The sequence below is a fragment of the Bacillus rossius genome, chromosome 6 (assembly GCF_032445375.1).
Source record: "Bacillus rossius redtenbacheri isolate Brsri chromosome 6, Brsri_v3, whole genome shotgun sequence".
In the NCBI taxonomy this organism is placed as follows: Eukaryota; Metazoa; Arthropoda; class Insecta; order Phasmatodea; family Bacillidae; genus Bacillus; species Bacillus rossius.
In genome coordinates, this window is record NC_086334.1 from 19349344 (window position 1) to 19369044 (window position 19701).

General features: G+C 41.4%; 2 protein-coding genes across 2 annotated transcripts in view; one reads left to right on the plus strand and one right to left on the minus strand.

Moving 5' to 3' along the window:
• LOC134532771 (coiled-coil domain-containing protein 174) overlaps window positions 1-19701 on the minus strand; it is a 159745-nt gene that overhangs the window by 115421 nt on the left and 24623 nt on the right. The window lies entirely within an intron of this gene.
• LOC134533515 (uncharacterized) overlaps window positions 1-19701 on the plus strand; it is a 112787-nt gene that overhangs the window by 91443 nt on the left and 1643 nt on the right. Inside the window, exon 2 of the mRNA XM_063371038.1 lies at window positions 19159-19338. Coding sequence (XP_063227108.1) covers window positions 19159-19338 — 180 coding nt within the window. The remainder of the gene's footprint in view (window positions 1-19158; window positions 19339-19701) is intronic.

Here is a 19701-nt window from a genome sequence, read left to right on the forward strand (position 1 = left end):
TCGTGAACAGTCAAGGTGAATATGGATTTTTTTTTGTTTAATTTTACTCAAGACTGCTTAAAACCGGGATAAAGGTTCAAATATATTTTTTCATCCAAAATGCAAATTTGAAAGACGGAAATTTTGTATGAAAAATTTTTTTAAAAAAATTATTTGGGTATCAACTGTATGCTTTACTTTAATAACGGATTACATTTTCTAAACGGATCAGGCAACAAAAATACTAAAACATTCAGTCGTAAAGAAAATTAAGATAAAATATTACCTAAGAGATGTTTTGGGATAATTTTTTTAAGTTTCATCATCCTAAGTATTCTTATAAACACCGAATACAAAACAATTGCATGTCTATGATGGTAAAATCTCGTAGCATAGATTAAAACTTTGCCTAATTATTATGGAGGTGAAGTAACCCCTTATTTCTACAACGCGTAAAGCACCGACGTACTGCGGTTCGCCTACACACTAGGGTAGACGTGGCTTTCTCGCACGCAACAATGCGAACATCGCGTACCGCGAGTTCGTGCAATCGCTAAGAAGTCATTACTTTCTGCACGGCATCGCTCAGGAAAAAAAAGATTATTCCCCGTTCCGCTGTAAGCTGCTAGTTATGGATTCCGTAAAAAAAAAAAAAAGAAATCCCTTGCGTATTGCACGAGGTTGTCAAATGATCTCAGGCTAACAAGGGGAAGCTACGACCTTCGGATCACGGATTATATTCAAACTTTGTACGCTTTTAGTAGTCAATTAGGATAACATAATGTGCAAGTAGTAATGCTTACAACTTGGGCGGTTGCGAGAGAATCGCAAGAGAAGTCTTACGCGTTGAATATGTACCGGTGCGTTTTGCCCACGAACGCGAGATAGCGGTAGACGAGTGATTAGCGTTCAAGCTCCGTAATCGCTGGATCTCTGGATCGAGTCCTACTCACGGTGTTTTTAATTCATTTTTTTTCAACACTGGTTATATTCTTTCATATATATTAGCTACAATTCAAAGGTAATATAATAGGAAATAAAAGTGTATCTGAAATGAACTTTCATAGAATTTCCAATTATTTTTTTGTTTGTTCACTAATGTTTATTTTTAGAACAAATGCATTTATAATCATTAAAAAATAAAAAAATAAACTAACATAAACACACAACGTTTTGCTGAAAATGCATGCTTGTTGTAATTGGCGACATTCCATAAACCTGTGATCGGGTAAGGTACCCGGAACTGCTTTGAACCCGGACGCTTCGACCTACAGAAACAGATGTGTAAGAACAAGGGAAATCCCAAGTCAAACATCGATAAATAAAGGTCTAACATGAACATCGTTATTCGATAAATACAATTAATTACAATTTGTCCACCGCCATCTCGCGCTAATGGGCACAACGCGCCGGTACATATTCGACGAGTAAAACTTCTCTTGCGATTCTCTCGAAAACTCCCAAGTGGTACGCCTTACTACTTGCACACTTCAACTACCAAAAGTGTACAAAGTTTGAATAAAATCCATGATCCGAAGGTCGTAGCTTCCCCTTGTTGGTAAGAACTGTAACACAATTATTATTTATAAGGGAAGCGCCTGGTCAGGGGTGCATTTGATGGGCGCAGTCTTTTCGTCGAGCATTGGGCAAATGTGAAATTTGAGTGGTTACCGTAATATTCAACAGTAACAATTACACCTGTTTTTCAAAATATGTGTCTGTGTTTGCGACTGTAATGGTTTATGAGTGTCGTGACTTAAGAATTAAGAGCAAGACTTAGTCCTGTCCTTAAAATATGACTCTGTATACGAGTGTAACGATTGGTGATTGTTGTTATAACCAGGAATTAACAACAAGATTTAGTCCTGTCCTTAAAATATGACTCTGTGTATACGAGTGTAACGATTGGTGATTGTTGTTATAACCAGGAATTAACAACAAGATTTAGTCCTGTCCTTAAAATATGACTCTGCGTATACGAGTGTAACGGTTGGTGATTGTTGTTATAACCAGGAATTAACAACAAGATTTAGTCCTGTCCTTAAAATATGACTCTGCGTATACGAGTGTAACGGTTGGTGATTGTTGTTATAACCAGGAATTAACAACAAGATTGATCCCTGTCCTTAAAATAATTCTGAAGTACTCAATCGTAAACTGACTAGCCTTCACTGGTGGTCTATTGGCGACTGTCACTGTCGCAAGTCTGTCCGCCAGTAGTTGGCACCCCTTTAGACGTGATGAGCCTGGAAGAGCTGGAATCTAAGCAGGTTCATAGTTATGAGCAACATACAAAAAGCGTTGGCCCGAGAACTGGGCGAGAGAGGATTCTTAAACCACGAGATAGAGAGATAGAGAGATATAGAGATAGATAGAGAGAGAGAGACAATCCCACATGCAGCTCGGGTACGAAATTTGGCAAGTGAGTCACGTAGGATGCAGAAGATCCACCGTCACTTGACGTGATTAATATGAAAGTTCGTTAATTTGCGCTTTCTACCATACTTCGCACCCCCATCCCCTTTTCCCCCCTTCCTTTTTCCTGGCTGGCACAGAGTTTCCCGCCGAACCTAGAAGTCTTCTCACCCGGCGACTTCGTAATGATCAGGTAGTTGAAAGAGGCAGGGACGTATATAGGTGAGAGCGATTTTCGTTTCGCTTTGAAGGAAAAAAAAAAAGGCACGCGTAAGAGAGAGAGAAAAAAGAAATCTTGGGGAAACTTTATTTCCACGACTGCTCTAGATTTTGCCGCTGGTCTCTCTGCTAAAATAATTTAGTGGCGGCGTGGGGAGATGTATTTGCCTTCTCTCCGACGTCGTAAAAACGTCGCGCCGTTGCAGCAACAACACAAAAAAAAATTGCTACACTCGGGTGAAAAAAAAACAAGAGGACATCGAAAAGAAACTAGACTCACTCAAGTTTCTTTCGAAGTGGAAACAGCACGTCTCGGCGGAGGAAGGATAAGTGATTGGGGGGGGGGGGGGGGGCGGAAGGGGGGGGGGGGAATCATAAAAAATATATAACTTTTAAAAACCTCTTTTAACTATAAAGTTAATTATTTTCTTCGCAGCGACGAGTTTTCCTTAGACTAGAAACAGGAAAACGGGAAGATAAATTAGAGGTTAAATGTGAAATATTTTAACCAGCAAGATACCAAATGTGGTTACGATCACATCCAAACAGTAAACTTTCAACTGTTAACAAATAAAACGAGATACAAAAAAAACGTATTCAAGATTATTTAATTTACTTTTAAAAAAATCGGTATTTTATTCAATTCACAGAAGTTATTATTTTAGGTAATGTAGGTACTTAAAAATCTGACCGAGGGTATTTGCTTCACCAAGGCCGTTGAAGGTAAATTGTGCGTGAGAATACCTCGTTGATGTACTGTGTTCGCCTCTGCTCCGACGGAACCATACACATGTTTACGGAGCGGGCTGCCGCAGTGGTAAGACACTGCGCTCGCACAACGGGGAGTACAGGGTTCGAGTCCCGTGCCGGGCATCCGGATGGAGTGTTTCCGTCGGATCCCCTCAATGCCTCCAGGCCAGGTTGATTCCTCCACACCAGTATCCCTGGGTTGTGTCGCGGACTGTAAACATCCCCGGCAGTCTTTCGCCGTCAGCGAAACATCACGTTCTTCGAATGGTGTCTGCACATACGCCCTTGCTGGTTTCAAACGCACGCCACAGAGAAATCACAAGAGTGAACATGAAAGATGAAAACGCCAACACACAAGAGAACAAGCCGAAATCAGCCACGTCTAACGCGTGAATACACAGACAGTACAGAGATTCCGTAGAAGGACCAGACAGTCTTAAGAAGTACATAAAATACAAACAACAATCTTGGACAACACAACGACTACAGCACAGGCGAAGACAGTAAGCTTCTTAAGACAAAAATATTACCGCTCAATGCAAAAACACGAATAATTAAAACAGAAAAAAAAAAACATTTTTCGTTCGCAAGGAGTCTGAGCACCTAAACCTTGAACATAAAAAAAAATCCGACACACAAAATAAATAACGGAACAAAGACCGACCTTTGAGTTTGTATGTCGATTTTTCTCCGGGTTCCATTTTTCTTTTTTAATCAATGATTAAGTCCCTCACGGCGATAATACATCACACAACCCAACCTCTCATCATAAATGAAATAATTACATGTTTGCGACCACATAACTATATCTCATTTCAAGATGTTATCGTGTATAAATAATGGCAACTACGCTAACGTTTCATTTCAGAGGCGTTTTAAAAATTTTAACACCGTCAATGTTCCTCTAAGCAATCCACTCTACACCTTAGACGTTTCAATTCATCGGCTTGCAGAGAGGTTATCGACGAGAGCTAGTTATCTCTTATATATTATATATATATATATCTTTATTTAATAATTGTGAGAGTAAGTTTGTTTGTTTACGAGGTTTAGCACAACACGGTTATGCACAGAAGGTTAAAGCGACAGGATTCTAATAATATAGTGGTCTCCGAACCTAGGTTTATAGGGAAACGAAATTTGAATTGATATATGAATGGCATCCGAAAAATAAATAAATTTACAACAAATACTACTCACAAACGGTTAATTAGAAACTGTATTCAAGACTATTTCGTGCTCTCAATTTGTACTGGTTGAAATATGGTGTTACATTAAACAATAATTATATTATGGATTCGTAGAATCAAGAAACAAAAACAGAATTTTGGATAATATCTCCTTAAAAAAAACTGGTACACAACAGTAGTTGATAAATTTCAAAAGTTAAGGAAATAATCTAACGAATAATACAGAATATTAACGAAAAAAACCTCCATTTATCAGAATATATATAAATATCATTTCATGACTGATGACTTCATACACGTTATACTAACATGTCACAAGCCCTTTAGGTTTCTAAATTATGTATTTTCCTCTCTCCCCTAGCGTCACAGCCAAAACTTAAAACTGCATGCGAAATAATCACTAGAGGTTTTTAATTAGTTTCCCCATCTTAGCCCAGACTTCGGCATGAATAGATAATTGCTAACAAGGACGGATCGGCCTGGACTGAAGACATTTTTGAATCACATAAATAATTCCTTATTTTTAATACACAGGCACGCGCATAAAGCACTGTTTGCCGTTAAAATCACGGAGTTAGGAATTGCCAGGAGACGGCATGATGCGACGCAGTTGAAGTCATCTTTTAACACTGCCATCGCCATATTGTTTAACCCAAAAATAAAATCGCGTAAATGGTGCTTGATGACGTCTGATGATTGTTAGTAAGTATGAATTAGAGTCTCCGTCGTTAAAAACAGTCACTTTTTTTTTTTATTAAAATCATTTAAAACTGTTTTCACAATACAAAACGCTATACTTCCACCAGTGTTCTGGGCTTCTAACCAATATTGCGCAACAGTTAGCCTAAAAAGAAAAAAAAACCGCTTCGCACAACTACCGTGAAATCAATGCAGACATTGCCCCCCTGGTTAAAAATGGATCAACCCAGACTGGTGATTTGTTTGGACACGCATTCCGTTGGCTTCCATGTGGGAGAACGTATTTCCCCCCTATCCCCCCCCCCAAAGCCATGGCGTCTGTGTCGAGCGACGTAAGGCCACAACGGGGAAAAAGTAAAAGTGGAGGAGTGGTCAGCGTGTAGCGAAGAAAACGTGTGTGGGCTATTGTTAACCCGGTGCGTCCTGAGGCGACCTCTGACCTGGGACGGAACACAATGCCCACAATACCTCCTCGACCTTGCCGCGAGTCTCTCTCTCTTCCCCCCCCCCCCTTAGCCATTTTCAATCGACTCAATGATTACAACCCAACGTAACGAAAATCCCACTGCGGAATAAATATTGCTCGCTTAGTCAGAGGTGTATGTGTGTTGGCGGGGACGCACCACAACGCCGAACGTACAATAACGCCGAAAACCATAACGCCGAATGCCAAATTGACTACAACGCCGACAGCTAGAAAACTGCTGTGTACCACAACACCGAATTACCACAACGCCGAAATACATTAACGCCGAAAAATGTCATTGCAGGACTGCCACAACGGTTAGGTTAGGTAAGGTTAGCACACAAATTCATTCAGTTGTTTTTCATATTGCTCCTGTGCCCCCCCCCCCCCCCCACAGCAACATTTTTCGGCGTTACTGTATTTCGACGTTGTGGTACACATCAGTTTTCTAGCTGTCGGCGTTGCGGTCAATTTGGTATTCGGCGTTATTGTACTTTCGGGGTTGTGGTATTTCGGCGTTGTAGTAATGACCCTGTGTTGGCGAGGCGGGATGACGATAGGCGCGGTACCAACTATGAACTGGTACGTGAACAGGGAAATTATATTTGATCGGTGACCATTATATCAGACGGCGAAGAAATGAAGTTAAAGGTGTAGTGCAGTCCCTTGAGGGTACCGGATGTTTCATTCCTGAAAATTATTCTGAAAAAAAAAAAAAAAAAAAAAACACGTTTTAGACATTTTCACAGTTTAATAACGAAATACGAAAACAGAACTACTCAACTGCCCACAGGATATTAAATGCTTTTCGTAATCAAAGCACCTCTCTGATAAATTGAGTGGTTTTAAAATCGCGTGGTTTTTACGTTCGTGTGCCCAAGAACTATGATTTGAAACCAAAACCTTTGTAATACTTAAAATAAACTTGGGTAAAGTCTGACTGTCAATGCCACAATATAATATTTTTTGAGAACTGAATGGGTGGTTGACTATAGAAAAGCCAATATAAAACCTTTTTTTGAAGTAAGGTAAAACAAACATATATGTGTAATAAAAAACTAGTTAGTACACTGTTTGAAAAAAAAGTTCGTATGTACCAAAACAAATTACGTAGGTACTTGTGTTGAATAAAATAAATAATTTTTCGCAAGAAGATAAATAGGATTTTTGGATACGGCATTGCTAAAGCTTTGCATACCTAATCATAAATATAAAACTGAGAAATTATTTTTATTTAGCTTGTACACTTAGCCTATGTATAATCAATAATAATTAAGGAAATGCAAAACATAAAATGATTTTTATATAAAACGTCGGTATGCTAATTGTATTAGAAAACTGTTTGGCTCAATTATATATTGTAAAATCAGCCTAAACAAAGTTAAATATTTAATTAAACTAATATAAAATGTACGCTACTTAATTTCTGGAGTTGATAATTACTATCTTAGTTTAACATGACTGCGGTATCAAAAAATAAATTTAAGTAGAACCGAGCAAATGATTTATCAATTAAGAACATTATCAACTGCGACAATTTAAGTCACTGAAAGCAATCTTCTAAGATTAAAAAAAACTAAACTAGTGGAAAAATTATTTGTTCAGACGTCGTAAACTGTTTACAGGGTTAAAAGTATTTAAAAATAACACCATAAAAATATTCCGAATCATTTTTTAAATCACTGCATAGTTATATTAGCCCGCAACATTAAACAGACTGTGTACACAGACGAATATTATTTAACAGTAAAAAAAAAAAGCACTTCAAAACACGGAACACAATACTTCCCTTGATGGAAGTAATGCATCTATTAAGGAAAACAATTATCTAAAGAATATTCCCACGAAGAACAGGGACTCAAAACAAAGACCAGCAAGTGAAGGATGAGAAAGTAGAAGGTAGGGGGCGGGAACGAGAGATAATAAAGGGCAATGTACAAACAATGAAAAAAATAACTTCCTAAGATACAGGCACTGACGAAACCCAAAACAAATACCACTCGTTTAATAACATCACGATGGTACTTATCCATGGTAGTTACTGGACCTTCCGAAGCTCTCCCTATAAACGTGTTCACGATGTCCTCGGCGGGGTCGGCATGGATGAGGCGAGACTGGCACCACACCCGAGGAACGCATCCGTCAACGAGACTGTAAACCTGCATCTGTACCGTCCGTATTATTTCCGCCTCTTGATGTTTTACACATCGGTTAAGGGAGACCTAAGATGCACATAAAGTTCTGCCATTCCCGATTACACCCGAACAATTCACCTTCGGCCAACTTCGGGATTTGTTTTATTTTTGCGCAGGAAAAATGAATTCAAATATTAAAAGTGGTCAGTTAGGTTATCTACATTAAAACACTTTAAAACACTATGGACGGTTAGTTAGGTTAGTATAGCTACATTAAAATAAACAGAGAAATATAAATATTAATAAATAAACCCGAGGTTGGCCGAAGGTGAATTGTTCGGGTGTAATCGGGAATGGCAAAACTTTATGTGCATCTTAGGTTTCCCATCGTTTAAAGGCTGAGAGAAAACGCTGCAGGTACAGTTAGTAGCCTACAGGTTGAGATAACTCTCTGAAATTCAAATTTATTTTGCATCCAAATCAATGACATTGATGTGAAACTTTTCAGCTATGGTGCGACATTATAACTGTATAGACATAATATTTTTCGTACTTTTACAAAAGATTCCTTCGCGAACCAATTCCCAAGAAATAGTTTGTAATACTACAAAGAATATATTTTAATTTGTACAACACATAGCTGTGGTTATTTTTGCATACGTGAAATTGGTTTTTGGAAACTCGCGCGCATTGCTGTAAATCTTTATTAATGTTTTATACAAACATACATTTTAAATCATATACCTAACCATGTAACCATGTAAACATGATTTAAACCAGCCAACACTGTAAGCATGTGACTGACAATTTACAACGAGCAGTGAATGAAAGTAAACATTTTGCGACACCAAAACACACAATTTACTGTAAGAACCATGGGACTAGTCGATGAGGGGGGGGGGGGGTGCCTCTATATAACTACAATGTTTCTCAATAATAATGCAACTCATTAACCATCTTTAAATGAGTCCGGTATGGCTCAATTTTTGGTCACTGAAAAATGCCAAATGAGAAAGTAGCCGTGTCATTAAACACATATTTAACTTTCGTAAGTGGAAATTTTTATCTAGGAATTTCAGGTTTCGAAGAAGCACTGAAGGCTCATCAGATATCCAAGAAATTGATTTTCCAAGCATTATTATTATTATTTTTTTTTTTTTTTAATATTTCTTGGGGTTAAACCCAGCTTCCTCAGAAATAGTTTCTGCCAAAACATTTTTACAACTAGGCCTGTGCGAAGCTCCGACTAAGCAAATTAATCGAAGCTCTTTTTAGTATTCGATTGGACTTTGCCCGGACATTTTGCTATTCGTTTTGTTCGAAGCTTCGGTTGTGATGCGTCTGATGTGAAGCTTCGCATTTGTCGCAGAGCTTCAAAACATCGGAAGCCTAAGATTCGCTCGTGAAAATATTTAGATATTTTTTTGTGTTGTATATGTTTTGCTTCAATAAAGTTGGTTACTAAAAAAAATCAAAAGGTGTCAATACGTTTGCTTTTACGGATACTCAATATTAATATTATGCATGGTTATTTTATATATTTTAATTATGTTAAAAATAGGGCCTAATAGGTTAATCACTTAATCAGTTCAAATATTACAAACTTTAACGTTTTTTTTTAAATTCAATCCTGTATATTATAAAATAATTGTAATACAGCTTCTCCGAGAACAATATTCGCAATTCGATACGATTTCGCGAATATTTTAAACATTCGATTTGATATTCGCTTGGCATTAAAAAAACTAGTTCTCGCACAAGCCTACGTTATAACTAACTTAGCCCCTCCCCCCTCCTCTTCAACAAAACCTGGCCACGCGCGTGGTACGAAGCGAAACTAAGCCAGATAGCCCAGAAACTCTTCATTATAATGCACGCGAGATAACCGGCCGATGCAAAAAAAAATCTTTGTTTTCGTAGTGTACATCGTCCTGATCTCGCGAGTAATGAATTTCACCTCCCCTCTCCCCCACCCCAGCCCCTTCTTCGCCGGACACGACTCATCGGGCGCTGTAGCCAATCAGCCCGTGTGCGTGCGGCCTTCGATAAGCCTGCAATTCGATTCCTGGTGATTGCTCGCGACGTGAGTGACAGGGCCGAATCACTGCCCTCCCCCCCCCCCCTTCCAACCCTGCGGCGATATCAGCCCTTCGGCGGTCCGGCCGCAGTCCCTGCGGTGCGTGATCCTGTCTGCCCCGAGCTCCAGGACGTGGAGAATCCTTGCTCACCCTGCTGGTTCAGGATCGCATCAAGAGCACAAGGAAAGATTCAAAGGGAAGCATCTCTCGGCCTAAAAAATAGACTTTACATACACGCCAGTTTCCATTTAAGGTCCCCAAAAAATTTGTTTACGTCATTTGCACAACCGAAATAATAAAAAAAAAAGGTCTGCTCAAGTCAAGTGACGGCGTTTCTCCTACCCAAAATAAAATTCAACATACGCACGCAAGCTCGCTGGTGCTTCTAGCGTGGTATCGCCTCTAAGCACAACTGGCGCTCAGTCTTCTCGTCGTGCACGGGGCAACTATGATCTTTGAGCGGTGACCATAACATCGTACGGCAGGGAAATGAAGATAAAGGTGTAATGCAAGTCCCCTTGAGTGCTTTCAAGAATCTGTACTCTTCTAAAAATACTTCTAAAAAAAATTGGTTGTCTGTAAAGTCGGTTTACGGACGATAGTTTAACGTGACAACGTAATAACAAAACATTGATGAAATGATTGCATAGTTTTATGAATAAAATTGAATAATTTTTATTGAATTATCATTAATTTTGTATGGATACAAAGAAGGAGTGAAATGAAATCTACCATTTAATTGATAAATTTACTCGTATTTGCACTCATTAATTCAAATATGTTTATTACTTTAACGAAGAGATTATTTTAACTATAACTTTTATACATGTTTGCTATTTAACTTCTTCCAATCTGTGTTATTCTGTTAAGGATGGGACGACGATAGGAAAAGTAGGAAACGAATGGGAGTGTTTCAAGTTTAATGTGCCTCGAAAAAGTCAAATCGATGGTTGTTCCAATCGAGTGGAAGAGAGATAGATGCGGCGCAAGCGTACAATGAGCGTAACGGGACACAGCGTAACGGGGCACTTTTTCGTGCGTGCAGCCGGCGTTCATCGATTTATTAGACGTTGTCACGTCAAAAATTAATCACACTGGTAGCGGAAGCAGTTTTACAATCACGAGGTTTCTTCTTGAGCTCTTGCACACCGTATGCATGCCTGAACGACGGAGATCCTGATCGATACGCAACCATCACCGAGCGCGGCAGAGCAACATGAGGATGGCGAGGTGCAGAGTGACTTCAACCAAGTCTCCATGACGTCCGAGGACGTGGCGCGGACGCGCCGGTTCGACTCCCAAGAAGGGCAGCCCCACCACGTGCCGACGCGTGCTGCGAGCAGCTGACGGGAACCGTCGCGGCGATGTCTCCCGAAGGCGGGCCTGGTCGGTGATGGGCCCGCTGGTCCGCGGTGACCGCCCGGCACGTCACAATCAACACGTCACAATAACGACGCGCGAGGTCACGAACCATCCGGCTTGTGGGTTTTTTTTATTTCCTCTCACCCGAACGTGGGAACAAGCTCGACCTCGCGTGCGGAACAGGCCAGATGATTACGTGGGCAACTTCGAATTCGCCGAAATAATAACACCAAAATACAACTCTGTACCTTGGAGGCATAAGACACCATGTAACAAAAACCATAAGTTTCAAGTTTCAATAAGTAAACAATGCCTCACTTATTTACTGAACTATCTTCAACACAAAATCTGTGAATTGTTGACATATCGTTGATCTTAGTGTTGTATGCCACTAGAATGAACGTCAAAAGGTGGTCAATTTATGGTTAAAATTGTCTTCTGCCCAAAAGTGGACACAGTGTATCACGCCTCCCAGGTACAGAACTAAAATTTGGTAATTGATCGGAATTTACCAAAAAACTTAAAATACAAAGATTTCATCTGTTGATATAGTCTGTTAAATGAATGTGTTTAATTCAACACGAAGTCTGTATCAAAATCTGTACACCAAACGGGTAGGCAAAAGAAGTTATTTTGGTTTTGATTGATCTCGCATTTCTTATGAACTCATCATTATTGACGAATGTACATTTTTCAAGCACGCGGATGCGTGTTGATTCGTTTTTTACTGTTCTGAGTACCTAACTTTGTCCTGGACATGCCTATTACGGACAAATTATTTTATTGTAAAAATGCGTCATACTTTTTTTTAATAAAAATGAACACAATTGACAAATAACGCAATATTTTCAATAACGCCGAAAACTCCCGTTTCAAAAACGAAATATAGGCCTGAAAATAAAACCATAATTTGGTCTCTACCGACGAGACAGGAACAAGCCGATGCGAAGCGCGCAGCGTCAACTGGCATACATTCATCGAAACATGAGGCGATCTTCGTGTTCCCTACAGCCTCGATTTAGCCCCGCGTAATGGATTCCCTCCGCCACCCTTAAACAGACCCGTCACTAATGATTATGCACAGTTACAAGTGCGTGTGCGTGGGGTGGTGGTGATGGGGGGGGGGATGCCACTGCCTCGCGTCCAATCGAGGAACAACTGAATTATTCAATTTCCTTCCGTTGTAAACGGCGTTACAACAAAAAACATTCGACATGGTTATTGTTGCTACCGTGGTCGAAGGGGGGGGGGAGGGAGGTTACAGTCCGGGCGGGGGTGAGGCTAGGAAGGGGGAGATATTCGGGAGGCGTGTGTGTGTTTTAAATTACGGATCGTGCGCATGAATTAATTTGCTCCCACGCGGGATGGCATGAAAAAGCTGGTGGTAGCGACTTGGCTGGAAGCTTGGAGCGCTGAGGACGTACGCCTCTTTGCCTCTACGCGGCAAGGCGATGGAGTACTAGTTACTATCAAAGTCAACGTGCATCTACGGGACGTCAATTTGCATCACTAGCATTCAGTTTCGGGACCAAGCTGTGTCGACGCCTCTTCATCCACAACTAAACCGAGGGTGTCTGGTCATGGTAGCACGTTCGACTCGCATTCCAGAGGTCGCGGAGTTCCGTCGTGGTAGTCTGCACTGGGGGTAGTTTCCTATAAGAGTGGTTACCCACCCCCGCACCAGGCGAATACTGGTGCAGGTACTCGACACATATCTTCCCTATTCTCTGTACTTCTCCCTGCTGGTCAGCAATTAGCGTTGGGCGGTAGGTCAAAACATTCAGTTCAAATAAAATGAAGCAGATTAATATTTAGACTTAAATTATTTTAAAAAAAATCGTAGAAACACTAGTTCCAACCATCATGAATGTCAAAACAATTAAAGCGATAAGTGAAAACAGGGAACTAAACAAGTTTGTGGCGTGTATAATTTTATTCACACGTTTTTAATGACCAGGCATCCCTCACATACCTAAAGCAGTTAAAAAAAATTGAGCTAGTCATTTTTTACTAGCCAGTGATGTGTCAACATCTTACCTCGGCAACAAGCTAATTCGTGTGTTCTCGTGTCATTCGTGTAGCAGATAAAGTCGTGATACAAAAATTGGACAAAATAATTTAATGCAAAATTCTTTAAAAATAACGACGAGAGTGATAAATACACAGATAAAAAAATATTAGCTTTTCGAATTCCAAAATTTCTGGGTGCGAATTACACGGGAGCTTTATTGTAAGTGGTATCGAAAATTGTTTGAAAGGTCTAATGCTCCTTAAATATTTTTTTTGTAGGGACACGCCTCTCGGATATGTTGATCCGTTTTTTTTTGTTTTTTTTCAAATCGCGTGTGTTTATTCTTCTGAAGCTGTGCCCGGGGTAGTCGGGGGTAGACGGGGTGGGGGACGCATCACAACGCCGAACGTACAATAACGCCGAATACCAAATTGGCTACAACGCCGACAGCTAGAAAACTTCTGTGTACCACAACGCCGAAATACATTAACGCCGAAAAATGTCATTGCAGGACTACCACAAAGGTTAGGTTAGGTAAGGTTAGCACACAAATTCATTCAGTTGTTTTTCATTTTGCTCCTGTGCCCCCTCCCCCTCCACGCATCAACATTTTTCGGCGTTACTGTATTTCGGCGTTGTGGTACACAGCAGTTTTCTAGCTGTCGGCGTTTCTGTCAAATTGGCATTCGGCGTTATGTTATTCGGCGTTATTGTACGTTCGGCGTTGTGGTAACGACCCGACGGGGTGGTTCAGACCACGTGTGAGGCCGGGACCTCGGCGGCAGCAGGGTTCGGAGACCTCCGTCCCAGCGAGGCGAGCCAGAGGAAGCGCCGTGCAAACAAGTGACACACGAAGACAATGCGCACTTCATCACTTCATCCGCCATCGCACTTCATCCGCCCGAGTGGAGAGGGAAACACACACACACACTAGACGCTGTCCTTGTTCGACAACGCTGAGCAGCTGCTGTGCGTAAGAAAGGATTGACATCTCTTAAAAGTTGTTAACCACCCCCACCCCCCACACACACACACGTACGTTTCTCTTTTTGTTTACCGTGTGCTAAGAACGTCAGAAAGAGAGAACGACAGTGTACTCAACCAACAAAATTGTGTTTCAAAACGGAAGGTTCTCGTCTTTCGTTCGTCTTTCGTTCGTCTTTTCTCGTCTTTCGTTCGTCGAAAATACTCACATTCATTTTCAAATCTTGGTACACGTCAGAGTTTACTTTGGTTTCTAAACCAAAACATGACCGAACTATAAACGATTTGCACTTTTGAGTACATATCGATAGCGTTTAGTAAAAAGGGCCTTAACATATTGATAAGGTCTTTTTTTTTTTTACAAGACACCATCGATATGTGCCACTGAAACATACATGTAGGAAAAATAATTCTCTGTTGTTATTTATAACAAATTATAATTTTTCTTCCGAAAAACATTTATGAAAAAAATATCCTCGTTCCATTAATAACACCAAATAGTTAATACATCCACCTTATTCAAGTGGATCACAAAACCTTCTGAAGTCAGCGAATTTGTTTCCGACGTAAAATAGTGTTGATATACTTGTAATTCATTCGATTGAAAAAAAAACTGCATGGAAATAACTATACTTAATGAAAGATTGTGACTATTCCGTTTTAAGTAAAGTTATGTAACTTATGATAAAAAAAACTCTCTAAATAAAATTGTGTTAAAAACGACGTCAAGAATATAACATTTAACGACATACAACTGCGAAGAAATATCACTGTTATTAAAAAATGTAACTAGTACCTACACAATAGTTTAATCCCTGTAAATATTGGTGTAAAACTATTGCAAACGTACCATTTTGACATGATGTACATTCTGGAGTATCTACACCAAAAGCCCATAAGTAGATAACGGAATAATTCGTGGATTCATTTCGTGATGGCCTAGAATTCAAACAATTTGACCTGTGCTGTTTCTGCTATTTGTTTACGGCTTATAGGAAAGGCTCTGAGCCAGTGAGAGACCCACAAGCAAGAAAGTTACCAAATAAGAGACTACCTAGTTGAGACGTCTCGCAAGTCTGCAATTGACAATTCTAAAAGTACATGAAAACGCGAAATTTTCCGTTATCTAACCCTAAGTTATCGACAGAACTAAATAAACAGATTAATCGCTTGGAGCTTCATCAAGAATGAAACAAATACTTGTTTTGAACGGGCTACGAGAGTTTGACCATCACTCCGCCGTGTCTGATCGAGTGTTTGTGAACTTGAACTTCATCGATCTTTTTTTTTTTGTGGCGTCACCCTACCAACCTCAGCAACATTCCTCTGCCAGTGTTGTCAACCACGGCGGTTATCACTTCTCTGCATCGCCGACGGCAATCAGCGACGGCGAGCCCTTGTTAAACACGGAATGTGCTGACGCACTTTTTAACTTTTCACCAACTTTCACCCGGTGCCACCGTAATGATGCTTGAGAACCATCGAGACTGCATTCGTCGTGGACAACAGTAAATATAGCTTCTCTTTTCTATTTTCAATGCCTCCTTCTCTTCTTACGGTGGTCCTCAAGAGACAGATCAACTTTGCCTAGTCATCCACCTTTTTTTTTGTCTCAAGGGTTAGAATTTTTAATGATATGAATCTTTTACATGCTTAAAAACATAATTAAAAATTTTATACTAAAAATGAAGTAATAACGTCGTTTTTTTTTCACGTCCTAAAATCGTTACAGTATCAGAGAAGTATAGTCAATCGTCAATAAGCTAGATATACACCTAACATAGGGGAGGAACTTCTTAATTTTTTTATTTATTTAAACTATTCTGTACGCCACATGATTGCCTCAAATTACAATAAACATCTTACTCAGCATGTGCTTATTTCGGGCGTAAAATAAATCAGCTGATAAAAATTTAGATCATTCGGAGCTATCGTTTCATGGTGAGGAAGTATCGCCTACATTTGATACGCATATTGCGGTCCAACATTTGTTGATTCCTACAATTCAGCTTCTAATAGGGGGAGAGAGGGAGAGGGAGAGGGAGAGATAGAGATAGAGATAGAGAGAGAGAGAGAGAACATGGCGTGTGAGACCGAGCCTTAGGCCTCTGTGAAAATCCGAGCAACGTACAAACCTATCAAACAAACAAGGAAAACAGTTGGGTAAATTTCAATTCTGCAAATCTTTCCACTTCTCCCTCCCACAAACACGGCGCGGGTCACAGACTCGGAAGAAGTGGCGGTGGGGTTTTTCTGTGGACGCGTCGCCGCGTAGGCCGCCGCTCCTGCACTACCTTCCGACAATATTTGCGCTCCTTTGCACTCCTCCTCCCACCAGTTCCCTCTTCCCCGCGGACAGTCCTCGGCAAACACTCGGGAGAAGCAAGCCGCTTTTGTTTCCGGGCGCCGACACTCCAGCGACGTGGTCACTGCTTGCCACTGGAGGTACTGGAGGTACTGGAGGCTGTTGACTTCCTAGCGCGTTTGTTTGCGTAGCAAGGACCACCGTTCCCCTCACAGACAGGCTGTTCACAGTTTATTCATAACTAAGTTGTGGAGTTCAGTGTTCAAAAAGTGCCTTCAAAGCGACACGAATGATGCTGCGACTGTTCTGTTAAAATTCACAACATTCATTTGCAGTTAAATGTGTTTTATTTGAGAAACCATAATAAACAGTAGTAATTAACAATTTTCTATTTTTTTTTTCCCTCTCGCACGTGTGATTGTGGCTGCTGATTTTCTCCGGTACAAGAAAACCTATAATAGGATTCTGAATGCCATTATGACCTTTGATTTAAAAATAATAACAATTTTAAATTATTTACGAAACACTAACTTAAAACATATCACAGACAAAGGGGACTACTAAAAGACAACGTATACTACTGTAACCTGTAACTTAAGTTCGACGCTCACTGGGGCAACTGGCGCGCTATCGCTACTGAGGTAGGTAACTGCTCCCTGATTATGGCAACTGCAATGTCGACCGAAACGTCGGTGAATTATTCGCCAAGGACACGGCTACAACCCAGAAGCCAAGCTACTCCAGACAATGGCCGTGAAAGCCTGCGAACATTATAATTATTATTGTTTAAGTTTAAAAAGTTTAACAATAAGTAATGGGGAGGGAGCCCTCCGGTCCTCAGTTGCTCTCGACGGGCCCCGGGTGTAAAGTAAACCCCGGGAAGCGGGTATAGTTAGACATCGCTGGCCAGGACGAGGGGCGCTCTCAAGCGACGAGGAGTGGAACTACGGCCCGGGCCGTGTCCGCGGACGAATTAAGGGCGCGTCAGCCCCAATTATCTGGAGGACTGCGGCCGCGGCGTCTCTAGAGGGCACCTACCTGGTGGAGGGAAGGGGCGAGTTGGGTGTCATTCACTGGCTCCCGAGCAGTCCCCAGAGCATTTCCCAAGTGGGCCGCTCGCCCTTGCAGCTTCGCGCTCCGAATATACACACACACACACACACACCTATATATACATACACTTTTTTCCCAATGCCAAAATAGACTTACCTAACTGAAGATAGGTTAATATACTAACATAATCAGGGGGTTACCACGTCTGAATGATTATATGGCAACCTTGTTAAGCCGTTTTATTTCTTCCGATAATTGTTTGTGCCATATTGGTTAGATGTCCAAAACACTGGCTAAGGTGTAGTTTTTTCATCGTGAAAAAAGGTTTTAAAAGACTTTGTTTTTTAAATGTAAGTAACTTTTTAATGAATGAGATTCTAAGACTCACTTCATTTGTAATTTGGTCGTGTCTGTATAAAACAGTCCTTAATATTTGTGTTTTTCTATGAAAGTATGACTCGTCCAAAAATTTTCCCATTTTGCACAAAATTCTTCTTTAATTTATTACAGGGGAATTTTCCCAATGAACAATTGCTGCTTACAAATAGCAATGATGCTTATCTAATATAAAGGTTGCATTCAGTAAGAATCTAGTCGTGAAAGGACGTCAGAATTCTTGCGACGCTAACATAGACTTGTGCCTCGAAAAGGAAACACATTTTCGGCAGACATTTGTTTGCTTTTAAAGATTTTTCACACTTTTTTTTTTTTAATCATTATACTCACGTAAATCACTGAGAGTAACAAATGAAATTAAGCAGGTCTAGAAGAGACAGGGACTTTTTACGATGGAATCTGGTTTTCAAGCGGTTTCCAAGCAATAAATACTGCCTATCGTTTGATTTGGCTTCCTTTAAGACGCTGCTCTAACAGGGCAGTCCTCGGACGTGACGCGTCAAGTAGCGGCTGTGCTGTGAGCTGTGCCATGTGTTGTGTACTGTGCTGTGCTGTGCTGTGCTGTGCCGTGTGTTGTGTGCCGTGTGCCGTGTTGTGCTGTGAGTTGTGTACTGTGCTGTGCTGTGCCCTGTGTTGTGTGCTGTGCCGTGCCGTGTGTTGTTCGCTGTGCCGTGTGTTGTGCTGTGCCGAGTGTTGTGCTGTGCCGTGTGCTGTGTGCTGTGCTGTGCCATGTGTTGTGTACTGTGCTGTGCTAAGCCATGTGTTGTGTACTGTGCTGTGCTGTGCTGTGCTGTGCTGTGCCGTGTGTTGTGTGCCGTGTGCCGTGTTGTGCTGTGAGTTGTGTACTGTGCTGTGTTGTTCGCTGTGCCGTGTGTTGTGCTGTGCCGTGTGTTGTGCTGTGCCGTGTGTTGTGCTGTGCCGTGTGTTGTGCTGTGCCGTGTGTTGTGCTGTGCCGTGTGCTGTGTGCTGTGCTGTGCCGTGTGTTTTGTGCTGTGCCACGTGTTGTGTACTGTGCTGTGCTGTGCCGTGTGCTGTGCCGTGTGCCGTGTGCCGTGTGCCGTGTGCCGTGTGCCGTGTGCTGTGCCGCGCCGGGCTCCAGACGAGGCCTGCTTGCAGGTGCGCTGGGGCTGCGCTGCTACGTGTGCGTGCCGCGCGGCGAGCCGGACGCGGCCGACGTGCTGCACGTGTTCCCCGGGTTCCCGGCGCGCCTCGCCTGCGAGCACTTCGCGGCCGGCGAGCAGGGCTACCAGCGGGACTGCCCGCGCAACTACACCAGCTGCTCCACCGTCACGGACGGTCAGTGCCCCGCACTCTCTGCTCAGCCCTTAAACAGAGTTCCGTCTGCAGAGACGTACCTAGACTAGCTTCCAAGAAGGACAACCCCTCTCCCGCCAAATCACCATAACCAAACCAAAACCTTTTCCGACAACACCTCCTATCGCCACCAAATATTAATTCCGCTATTCCAAATACTTTTAATTCAACTTAGATGGTAAATAAATAGACTTACGTGCAGTAATTCCATTTTTAACACACCTCAAGTTGGATATTGTGCGAAAAAATACCAGTTTGTAATTCTCCATGCTGAGGCAACAGGAGGAGTGTAGTTGGTTACCCTTGCCTTAATAGTAAAATAAAGTATTCAAAAATTGTTGTTAT